The 12,498-nt window shown below is 37.9% G+C and overlaps 1 protein-coding gene across 3 annotated transcripts in view; it reads right to left on the bottom strand.

Moving 5' to 3' along the window:
- GLT1D1 (glycosyltransferase 1 domain containing 1) overlaps window positions 1-12,498 on the bottom strand; it is a 47,345-nt gene that overhangs the window by 29,613 nt on the left and 5,234 nt on the right. For all 3 annotated transcript variants that reach the window (XM_032127932.1, XM_032127933.1, XM_032127930.1), the window contains exons 2-4: window positions 6,209-6,357; window positions 4,097-4,202; window positions 1,875-1,926 (exon numbers count right to left, since the gene is read on the bottom strand). In XM_032127932.1, coding sequence (XP_031983823.1) covers window positions 1,875-1,926; window positions 4,097-4,202; window positions 6,209-6,308 — 258 coding nt within the window. In that variant the 5' untranslated portion in view covers window positions 6,309-6,357. The remainder of the gene's footprint in view (window positions 1-1,874; window positions 1,927-4,096; window positions 4,203-6,208; window positions 6,358-12,498) is intronic.

Raw genomic sequence — 12,498 nt, 5'->3', positions numbered from 1 at the left:
GGCCCTTAGCTCCCTAAAACCACTGAGGTTCAAAAAGAAGTTTAAGTTAAAAGCATCCTCTTTCATGCCCTGCTGGCCCTCAAATGGCTCACGGTGAGTAAATATAATCCTGGCAGGGCTTGGATCATCAAGAAGAAAATAGCAGGAATACTGTGGGGCAGGGCATAGAGGTGTGTTCACACTTTACACATCAATTTTCTCCTATGTTCTTTATTTTAAATGGGCTTGAGGAGAACAGAAAATGAAATTGAATGCTGATAAAACTGGCTTAGGTAATTCTTCTGCACCAGTTTTATGCTACTGAAATAAAACACTGACCTTAAGCACAAGATTTTTACAGTATTTCAAACTCACTTGGAATACAGATTATTGCAAGTGTTGGGTTACATACTTCATAATTAAGGGTAATAGAAAAGAATTTGTAGGGAGATACAGCCTTTGAGTGCAGTGCAATTGCTTACATGTTTGCAATTTAAATTCTTAATTGACTATCTTGACTAATAAAGCCCACATTAGAGGAATAAGGCAGTTCATAGTAGTGTGAATTAACATGCAAAATGCAGTAATTTCCCGTGACCTGTGTATGGAAGGATGGGTTCATGTTCTTCACTGCTTGAAAGCAAATTTGTGGCATTTGCTCTCAGCCTTTACATGAAGGCTCAGCAGAACAGGAACTCAACACCTCAGCATTTAAGGCACAGGTCAGCAGGTGGGAGTTCAGTTTAGGACTTGACAGATTTGCCTCCAATTCCCTGTCTGCCACAGACCTCCAAAACACTGAATTAGTCTCACAGGCCCAGAGTACACAAGTGTTTAGGTAAAATCAAAGTCTGGTACTTAAAAGCATTTGAGGTGCTGATTTTGAAATGCCTTCAAAGTTCAGTTTTGTTTCTTCTCCTTACACTCTGTTACTTCTGTCCTTTTCTTGCTTAAGATCTATGACAGAAGCTGTGCCCTTTCACATTTACCCATCATCAAGTTCATTGTAGTAACTATTAAAATCAAATTACATTTGTAAAATGTAATTTGTAAAATGTAATTTGTAAAATGTAATTTGTAAAATGTAAAATCCTATGTCTGGTCATGTACCCTTTTAATGCAAATAGGTTTTAAAAATCAGTTCATACCAAAATAAGGTGTTGTATATTGTACTGCTGTGTTGTGCAAGCTCTACTCTCAGGGATGATTTTTTAGGCAAGAGTGCATTAATGATTATATTATAATGCAAATTAGAACTGAAGAGATACCAAGCACTTTCAGCTTCTTGCATTTATTGCTCAGCTTCAGCTGATGTTTCCCCAGGTGAGGTGAGTGGAGCCAGCACCTCACTGCAGCAGGAAGGTCCTGCCTTGCTGGTTTTATCCCAAATGGTTCCTGCTCACCCCTCGCTGGATCTGGTGCTCGTGGCACTTCTTTGTGGTTCAGCACAGCAAATCTAACTTACCTCTGCAGTTCACCTTCAGAAGTTCATTCTATTTCCAGGGCTGACAAAACAAGTATTTTCAAATTACACTTCCAAATTCTTGAGTATAACTAATGCTGTCTAGAGGAATTTTGTCAGCATATAGTTTAGTAAACGATGCAAAAAGAAACAATTTGGCATCAGGAGAGATTCAGTTACAATGATTTGCTTAAAATGTTACAGAGAAGCACTTCCTACACTGTTCTACACTCTCTTCTAACACCAAACAGCTTTTAATGCCAGATCCATTTGACCTGTTGAAGTACATAAACATGAAACGCTTTCTCTGAAAGGAAAAGCAGGACTAGGAACAATGAAGATTATTGCAATTCTCTAGCATTATCTAGAAAACATTTCAGGAGGACACAGAGTTGCTAATACTGTAAGCATAACCACCATCACATAAACATACCCACTCTGCTGCTGCCAGCTCCTTCAGTTTCACTGTGAAAGCCACTGCAAACCTGGGTAAATGGACAAAAATGCATTGCTTTGCAATCTGCTTAAAGTGTTTAAACATAAAAAAAAAAAAGTACTTCAGAAAAAATCTTGATAAGAACTAAGATCAGAGGCTTATAAAGCTGATCCCAGATGAAAGGCAAAGCAGGCTTTCCACTTGTTTCAGCAGAAAATCGTGGTTAAACCAATGGCAGCTCCTCAGGCTTTACAACTCAGAGCTCTTGGGAAGGTGAAGTGAGGATTTCTCAAAGTAAGAGAAGCCCCAAATAATGGGAACAGCTGCCAGTTTACCCAGATCAATGCACACAGCTGCAGTAGGAATCTGGCATTTCCTGCTCCTGCCTCACTGCAGGTTGCAGGAGCCCTTTTCACAACCAGAACACACGTAAGGAGGGAGCTGAACTGCACCTCATTTCATACTGTGCTTTGACAATACCCAGCCCAGTCTGCAGCTGAGTTTAATTCAAATGGAGAGGGATTTTAAACCTTTCCCCAGTGTTCTCACCTTGTTTCTAAGCAGTCACAGTTGTCAGTGAGTAACAAACTGGGGTGTCTGAGATATGCATGTAGTGGGCTGCCACTGTAGTGGGCATGGTGGAGGGGTTGTGTTATAATCTGAGGGCATGAAATCACAATCATTCATTAGAATTCCCATAAATGCTGAATTATAACTCCTTCTTTTGTTTGTTAAAACAAACCTTATTCCCTCACATTTGTTCTGTAGGATGTGCTTTATGGTACTGCAATGAATTTCACACACACAACTTGACAGCTTTAAGGTACTAAAGCTTTTGCAAATGCTTGTTTTGTCAAGTTGCACATGCTCCCTTCCCAGATTTTGCAATTATACTCTCAATACCTCACATTAACAAGCATAAAAAGATGTTGCTTCTAAGTCTACAAAATGCTGTTCAATAGAAAAAAAAATTACCCTAGAGGAGTACAAGCACCATTTAGAGGAATTTTATTAAAAATGAAACACTCATAATGCTAGACAGTGTTCAATACTTTGTTTTATGGAATGTGGTGGTATATTGTACTGGACAAGTAATCTACAATTCATGATGCTTTCTGCTTAGAACCCTGCAATCAATAAAGAAAAAAAAAATCAATGTTTCTTTTCATAACTATGCAATGAATAACACCAGGGATGCTACTGGAGAAGAGGTACATTCAGAATAACTTCTAGAAAACTGAGTTACTTTTCCTGTAGAAGAGAAAATATTGTAAACTGCATAAGGATGCAGTAATGTATTTTGAAATATCATAGATAATTCAAGCTATTAAGGTATACTTCAGGTTCCCAGCTTAAAATCATTAAAAAACATTCAGTAAAGCATGGGGTTTATGTTAGCTGTATCAGCTGTGCTTGTGACAGCTATATGAATATTTTAAACAGAGATGGATCAAATGGACACACTCAGGGATCCCGATTTTATGTCTTTTTCATTTTGCACAGTGCTGAAATTTATGTGACACATTAGATATATTTTTCTTTTCCTTAAGACCTGTTTAAAGAATAACTTCTGATTATTTGATAACAAAAGTAAACAAGTATATAAACTTTTTCTTGAGTGGGACCTTAAGTTGCTTTCACCTCCAAGTCACACTGAGACATAAGAACATGCCCTAATGATTTTTCAATGAGTGTGATTAAGCGCTGTCTTTAAAATCTGTTTACTTACCACGTTTTATAGGGGATTACAGACAGAGCAGCACATCTCTGCCAGTGCTAAGTGAGCCAATAATAGCTGGAACATGGAGTGGTATCAGCAAAGATAAACCCAGCAGAGAGAAGCCTGCTGCAGATTCTGCCTGACCCAAAATCCATCCTGCTCTGTGCTGCTGTTTCCAACAAGAAAAAGGTTTCCTCCCCCACCATGGCCATGATCAAACACTGCTGAAGTCAACAAACCTTTGGACCACTCAGGAGAAAACTGCTTTTCTGGGGATGTTGAAACGATGAAAAATGCTCAAAAATCTTTTTGGTTTTTAGTAATTTCCTCTGGTTTATGATGGGTTCTTGAACTACATTTGATGCCTATACTGACATGTCACTAGAACTTTTCCAGACTTTAAAACACCCTGAAAATACTCCCTTGTCATGACTCCCTAAAAGATCTGCCACTACAAAAATGCAATTTCCTGCCATAAATCTTCCACAAATGCTCTTACCTGGCTTTCTCCAGCACTGCTCCCATTACCTGGCGCTTCTCTTGGCATTTGATATCTTCATTTACATCCGTCCCACCAAAGATGATTCCAAAAGGAATTCTGCTACCTGCAAAGCAATGACTGCAGTGAGAAGTTGGCCAGCATGTCCAGCTAATGATTAGGAGTGAAAAAGTACATTGATAATGCTGACCCACATATCTGAGCAAAAATCTGTGAAACCTGGAGAAACTTGAATTTTTGGTTTTTTTGGCACTGGAACCCCCCACACTATAACTATGCACTTTCACAGGACATCAAACCAAATGGGAAACAAAGTATGTTGATAAAGACAGAAAACGTACTATATATTTCACATTTATCTTTGAAAGTTATGTGAGCTGTAAGATCAGGGTTCATTAGCATTGCTAATTTCCTCATTACTAAATGAGAGAGCAAGCAAAAAGAATGAAAGACTAATTACCATTCTGGCTACTTGGAGAATTTCCTTGGCATTTGTTGATATTATACTCTAATGTTTGCAGGTGGAGAGAATTGATGTGCACTATCAAAGCACCACTGCCTCTAATCCTCAAGAGACAGACTGTAATACCATATAAAATATGTATCACCTCTTTAATAAATTTAAAAAGCAAATAACTATTATGCCATCTATTACATGTGCTGGTCATGTAAACAAAATTTCCAGGATGAGGCCCAGCAGATGGGTATTATGGCAGCAATGATGAGCGTAATCACTAAATGTCTAAATGTTACAGGAGTCAGGAATGCCCCCCTGAATTACTTCTTTCCTCCAAGAAGCCTGCAATAACTTTTACCCTTTGACTGTGATCATCTCATCAATCCTATTATTACTGTGTTGCCTTTCACAGATTTTTGTTTTTTCTTTCAGTATCTTTGCTGATACTTTTTAGAACAGTGTAACTGATTTATTTAAATTACTGAGCTTTTGTAAAGTATCCGGCTTTGCAGGTCAGTTGGGATTTTGAAAAGCTTATAGCAGCAGCGTTTGGACATTGCCATGCAAGTTAAACTCCAATAAAATTTTACTCCAATAAACAGTTAAATTCAACTTTATCTTTTGGTCCTCATTAAAAAAAAAAAAAAAAAAAAAAAAAAAAAAAAAAAAAAAAAAGGTTCTCAGACTTTCCAAAAGCCTCTTCCAAAACAATTAAAGGTCTTGTCAAAAAAACCAATCATATCTATATTCCAACAAGTCTTAACTCATATGTTAGCAGAGCTCATTTTACAGACTTATTTTGTTGTTAATTTGTTGTATTTGTATTTTAGGTCCCTACTGAAATCAGAGCTCCTTTGGAACAAAAGAAACCCAGGCACACCAGACATCATAATTTAGGCTTTCTGCAAACCCACCAGAACAAACTGGGGGGGCACTCCTGAAGTCTCCAAACGAAGACAACAGAACGCACCCTGAGATCTGCTGAAAGTATGAAATTAAGTGCCTTTATTCCAGCACACAGATTTATACAATACAAAGGTGGTCTCAAAAACAGATGCACGCTTGCACTTTCAGTAGGTGACGGTGCCTGTAATTTTGAAAGCCAGTGCTTCTAGTGCATCATTAATGGCAGGCTAAAATTTTGTTCTACATGGCTAGAGAGAAAAGAAAATTTTATTATTTGTCTGATAACATCCTGTCTCCTATAGTTTAGCTGACAGGAATGACAGGAATGTTATTTCATGTCAAAAAACCCTGACTCATTTTTGAGCAAAAAAATCAAATTAGCCTCTCTGCTTTCTTCCATGTGACCCCAGCTCTACTTAGCCAAGCCATTGTCCTCTGGAAGAGCACATTTGCTGAAAGGATCCTAATGTTAATATAATGCTCTTATCTTGGTGCAGTTAAAGTACTTAATTACGAAAAGCACTATGTGGTTTAAAAGTACATTTACTTAGCTCTCTCCTCTCTGTATCAGATCTCCCACGAGAAAGATTTGTAGCATTTGGGAACATTTGCTCAAGTGGATAAACAGAATAAGGGTATTCTGTGTGGGTTTATACATTTATAGCCATTTGTAACAGTTAGGATTCATTCTCTTCCCTTGCAGTACTTTTTTAAGAGGTATTTTTATTGCACAGTAGAAAGAGGATTACCTTGCAGAAGTCTGCCTCCTTTATAAAGGTGAATGGCCAGGGCTGCATCAAACTTGTCTGTGGAGGTCAGATTTGCTATTTCAGCTGGACTTTCGTACATGAAAGCATCTTTAAGAATACAGCTATGACCTGCAGCATGTAGATGATTCCTTCATTATTGGAACAAATAGAAAAAGAATAAAGAAGTCACTATTAATGTTATAGGCACAGCAGTATATTAAGTAAGCTTAACCAAATCGTTTCTCCTTAACAAACTGCTCTGATACTCAATTTTATGCTGTTTTTGTTCAAGCAACCAGGAGCTATTTACAAGGCTGGGTTTTTCCTGGAAGATATTTGTTACCTTCACCATTGTGAAGCCACAGGCACACTTCCAGGCAGTGTAACACTCCATGGCCCAAGCCTTATCAACATAACTTCTGACAATCAGCAGAAATGAGGGATAACCAGGACCCCTCCTGACTGAGCTTCTACTTATTATGCTGAAACCCTCCTTTTGAAGTGAGTGTGTCAGACCTCGCTCTTGCAGATTCTCAGACCCTTGCTCTGAAGAAAGGGCACCAAGTGAAGAAAGCACAAATATGTCCAGCTAGTCAATGCTACTACAAATACAAAACATCAAAAATTAATACATCAAGAAAAAGAGAGTTGAATTGTGCTCCCTTTCTGTTTGATTGTGAGCTTAATTGCGTCTTGTCTTTGCTCACCCATTTATAAACCAGGCAAAGGATAATGGAAGTATAAGCAAAAAACCACACAGAAGTAATTACACAAATACCTCCACAGCCTGTTTTAAAAATCTCAGTTGCCAAAAACAAAAAACCACAAACAAATCCAACAACAAACCCTGCTTAGTGTCAGTTTACCCATTCATCTTTATATACAATGGTTCCTCATATTAAAACATTGGTGCAAAGACTGCCAGAGTGAAGAAACTGATTGATTACAGACAGCTTTACTCCTCTCAATGAAACCGGAATCAGTTATCACTGTTCCCGAGAACACCAGCCAAAAAACATACAGGGGAAAATCTGTGTTTGGATGGAAGGGAGAGCACTGTGTCTGCTGACATGGAATGTTTACAATCTCAGCATCATAAAAACACCACAAGAATGCTTTCTGCTTATTCTATATTGTTCCAGCTGAGTTATTTCTCATTGTGTATTAATTGTTCTGGCATTAACATCCTGCTAACCCATCGGCTTCCTGGATAACATTGCCTTCATTTCCTGATAATTTCATAGCCTCCCAAGAAATGTAATTTTCTGTCCTGCAGAAGTTAGTCATTACTGCAGAAATTGGTGCTAAAAGTGCTGTAAAATGTCTGGAGGCCTTGGAAGGAATGTGTCAGTGCTGTATCTCAGAGAGCGCCATTGGCACAACATATGGTGCTGGATTTCTTCCTTATCCTAAGAAGAAACTCCTCTTAAATTTAATTCCACTGTTCAAAACAAGACCAATAAATTACAATAAATACTAATAAATAATAAAATACAGCCACATTTTAAGCTCCTTATTTACACGGTTGAGCCATTATTAACACCAGCTGCCCCATGAACTGGTTCCAAGTACCTGCCTTCCTCTTGAAAGAGGTTCTCAATTTATATCTAGATAATGATGCCCAAATCTCCCAGCTGTGGAATGAAAATCTCTCGGGCAAATACTTGGGATGCTCGTGCATGCATTCCATAATTTCACAGGTGCTCATTAAATAGTCTAAAAGGACTTTTTCCCATCAGCGTCCCAATTACCATAAATCACTATCATGTACAAGCAATATGTTTGCATATTACAATTAATTTGAAAATAACTCTCTCAGGACATCAGGAATCAAGAAACTCAGCCAGGAATTCCAGTCAAAAGTGTCTTCTTTTTTAAATATACTAGGGATGACTACTTTTCCTCCACAGTTTCCACAGCTCCAAATCTCACTGGGGAATGACAGCTGTTGCTGCAGTAAATAGAGAGGGACTCCCTCAAGTGTCCCAAGGCTCAGGCATTGTGGATTACCTCTACTACTTCCAAGTTGGTTTTTTATTTTTTACAGATTTTTATTCTACTCAGGAGCATGTATAAAAATTGCATCTTTAGATGGAAAAATTACCAAATATTCCCAGAATAAGTCAAATTCCCATATTTAAAGAGGCCTTAAATCCCCTAAACATTGCACTGAGTTTGATATCATTAGTAACAGGCTTCAAATTATACATATATGGAAATACATGTGTGTGGAAGCAGAGTTATTGGGTAGCATTTAAGTACTGATACAGTGATATTTTCATATTTTCTAAATGACTTTTCATCTTTATAACCAAAAAAAGCAGACTATGATTTTCACACATATGCTGTTACTAAGGAACATGATTAGAGAGTTATTGCAGGAGATTTTTTTTGAAGACTGATCTGTCTATGAAGTCACAGATGTCCCTGAATGAAGCCAAGACAGAAGAGACACATTATCCATATCTTTTCTCCTCCTGGCAACTGTGTATTCACATTATTTTGCCATTTCATAAACAAATACTTTCTGAATGAAAAATAAAAATTAACACAGCTCCTTCTGTCTGGGAATCAAAGACAACACTGAAAATGCTAAATCTCAAGGCTACATTTTCTCTCTCTCACAGTTCTTAATATAGGAGATAAATTTCCAAGTGTCTTAACAAATAGTGATTATTGCCTGCATCTAGAATTTGCCTTGCCATATTTTTCCCTTCTACTGAAACTCTCATGGAAGCCCATGCCATGACTTGGGGAGAATGTTCTTTCTAAAATGGAGTTGAGCTGTCAGATCCCAGATTTTGGATGTTTTCCTAGGCAGAGAGCATTAGGGAAAACTTTAGCCATTCAATGAATGCGAAAGAGCATTTATCACAGTACATTATACTGGTCACTGCTTACACTGTGATATTTATACACACTTGAATATTGGACAAAGTATTTTCCAGTCCTACTCATTTTAGCGTTCAGGAAATGAATTTCTCTTTTGTTTGGTATATCTTTTATACTCTTTGGAAATCACAAAGCTTAAAAGTGAAATTTCTAAGTGTGTTCTCTGGATCTATTCTGTGTGCAGAGAGATCCTGCTAAAAGGTACAACCTTTTTCTGACACATTTCCGCTTCGAGATTTCTATAGAAAAAGCATTTTTCTCTAACATATCTATGAAATACCAAGTGATGTTTTACAATGTTTAATTTTTTATTCCCTACATTATTGATCACTACTTCTTACTTTTCCTGGCTGCCAGTCTTCCCTCCCTCAACACAAATCTGCAGTTCACAGGTTTTCATATCAGGAAACAGTTTTAGAGTTCCAAACACAGCCTGGCTGATGAGAAGGCACAGGAGTTAAAAGTGTGCTTACTTCTAAGGTATTATGGTTGTGAAACTTGCTCTCTTTTATGTGATGTCTACCTCTCAGAAACATTTACATTCTAAATTTCAGCTGATACTGATTTAATGGAATTACTTGCAGACAAAGAATGTTTGATTTCCAAAAAGTTCCTGGTAGGTGGATACACTGACACTTTTTGAATGGCACAAAATAGGCTTCATCCAAAAATATTAATTATCTCTTTCCCTCAGCTGTCTGTTCTGCACAGCAGCTGTGCACCAGCTACTGTTAAATGTATATGGCACAATTCAGAGCTTGTTAAGTGAGCAGAGTCATTCCACTGCCTCTTATAAACTTGGCCAGACCTGAATACTCACAGTTCCCACTGAAGCTCATCAAATTACAAGAGCTGAAACCCTGCTTGATCTCCTGTTTTCTTTGTCAATGATCTTATTTCATCATACTCATTAAAACAACATGTCCTTCATTTTATTTCCCTCTCAAACTTCCCCTTGTGACAACACAGACAAATTGCATTGCATTAATTAATTGTATTGCCATCAATGAAGTATGAATAAAATTCACTGTGAATCACAGAAATTAAAAATGTGAGCAAAGAAGGTGACCAACTCCTCGTCTCTCTGTGTTCTGAAGTCAGTAACTGAGCTTTGGAAGGAACAAAGAACTCTGCAAAGCCTAAACCTGTGTTACACGTGGTTCTTGCAGTGCTGGCCATTCTGGGGAGCAGCAGCACCGAGGGCAGGCCCTGCCAGCGACGGCAGCTCATGCAAAGGTGCAGATGAACACCTGCCCTGCAGGTTCCTGCTCTGGGAACGGCCCTGCAGAGCCAGCAGAGATCTCCCAGCACCTGAGCAAACCCACGCAGGGAGGTGCAGGAGCTCCCACACCTGCCACGAGGAGAGGAGCATTCCCTGCCCTGGGATTGTAACACTGGCAGACAGGGGAAGATGAAATGTCTGGGCTCAGAATTACTCCAATAAATGTCTAATCTAAAAAACAATTGTCAAGAGGAATGATAAGCGTCCCTGAACTTGTGTTTTTAATTCTCTTGCAGCTGATTACCTGAAGATTTACAGAATGGCTGTCTCAACTGGCCACTTAATGAGAACCAAAACAATTTCTCCTTCTCCAGAAAATGTTTACATATTGGCAAAATACTTAATCTAAATCTTTCTAATTAATCTATTAATTCCAGATTTCTATTCCTCCTTACTACCAAGTAATAAAAGATGAACAAAACATTTCAAGGGGCAGGGAAGATTAACTTTTTTTCTTCCTTGACACCCTGTTTGATCTCATTTCTAAGGCTGAACAATGGCAGCCTAAACAAGGACTTTTGCTTGCTCTTTATTATTTGCTCATATTTTTTAAGGTGATTAAAGATTATGCACACCAATAGGAATAAAGCCCACAGCACATTCATTATAGCACTTGTTTTAGCAAGTTGATTTTTAGCCAAATTAGATTCTGGTACCTTTGTCACCACTTACTTTAAACACAGGAAATGAATATCTTATTTATGAAAAGATGAAGCAGTTATTGAAAAAGCTGTAATATCATAAACAGAGTATACACTGTGATATTAAGCCATAAAATTAATCTATGCTGGCAAGTGTTCAACCTGGAGACAATGTCATTGTTTCATTTATATTTAACCAAAAGTTCAATATTAAAAAAAAAATATTGAACAAATAAATTCCTAAGCTCGTATGCAGATACAACTGTAGCCAAATATTAATTGAAATAAGTATTTTGTGTGTATTAACATACATGATACAAAATTTACCATGCACACATAACCTCAGGTATGGCAGATTAGTGTTAAAAGTAACATGCCCAACCCTCTGGTCACACATAGAGCTTTCCAGGTTTTTTTAATAGCATAAAGTCTTAAGGAAACCAATACTGGATGGAAATATCTGCACAGGATGGTTTTAGCAATGACCTGACTAGCCTTTTAGTCAGGAAGATGGACTTAATTGCTAGCTAATACTCTTTGCTTTTTCCCTGATCAGAATTGTTTTCTTTCCCTGAACAGGTAAATTTACATTATTTCAACATTTACAGCAGGTGATAAGACAGGAACTGAGCGTGACATAAGCTACTAACTCTCAAACACTACTTCTGTTAGAATCCTTTACCCAGCTTTATTGTGAACATGAATTAAGTTTATCTTTCACTCGCTATTTTCTTTCTGTTTGAAGGTCTCTGTGCATGAGAAAACAGCATCCACTTTGTGTAAGGAATTCCCACACTTTGTGTACAGTACTCCTGGGAAGCAACAGGATGCTGCAGTGGGTTGCTGTGCTCTGTACAGGTCACTGGAAATGTGTTCACACAGCTGCAAATGGCTGCATTAACGTGGTTATATGTTAAACCATCTGCCAGCTGAGCTGCTGTAGCTTACCAACTCTATGCCCTTTCATCCTAAAACTCCTTATTTTAGGCCACCATCACATGTTACAGTTAGAGCCACCACAACTGCTGGTTGCCATGACTCAAGTAGAGGCATCTTGCTAAGGACTGTACCTCAGTGCAGTGTGCTCACATATCACTATCAATCTCAGTGTAATTAAAAGACAGTTTGACAGACTCTGTTATGGTTTGTTTTTCTGGCTTATTCCAACTTACTTTAACTAGAAACAATGCAAAACCTGCTTTCCACTAGATTAGCTCTGAACTGCTCCACAGTCTAAATGTTTGTCTGACTTTCCTCAAAGTGGAATTGGAAGAAGGTAAGTAAATATTTAATTCGTAAAGGTAAATAACCTTATAGAGGAAAAATGCGCAGTGATGTCCCCAAGAATAACTAGTTGTGTATTACCCAGTGAGAGCAAAGAGTAAGATATGAAAGGAAATGTGGAATGCCACAGAAACCACCACACAGGAACTCTGCTGATATGTACAGGCATAAAAATATGCATATATACATAC

This window comes from Corvus moneduloides, chromosome 18, assembly GCF_009650955.1.
Source record: "Corvus moneduloides isolate bCorMon1 chromosome 18, bCorMon1.pri, whole genome shotgun sequence".
NCBI lineage: Eukaryota > Metazoa > Chordata > Aves > Passeriformes > Corvidae > Corvus > Corvus moneduloides.
Note: the sequence above shows the minus strand (reverse complement) of the source record. Positions and strands in the feature narration are given on the sequence as shown.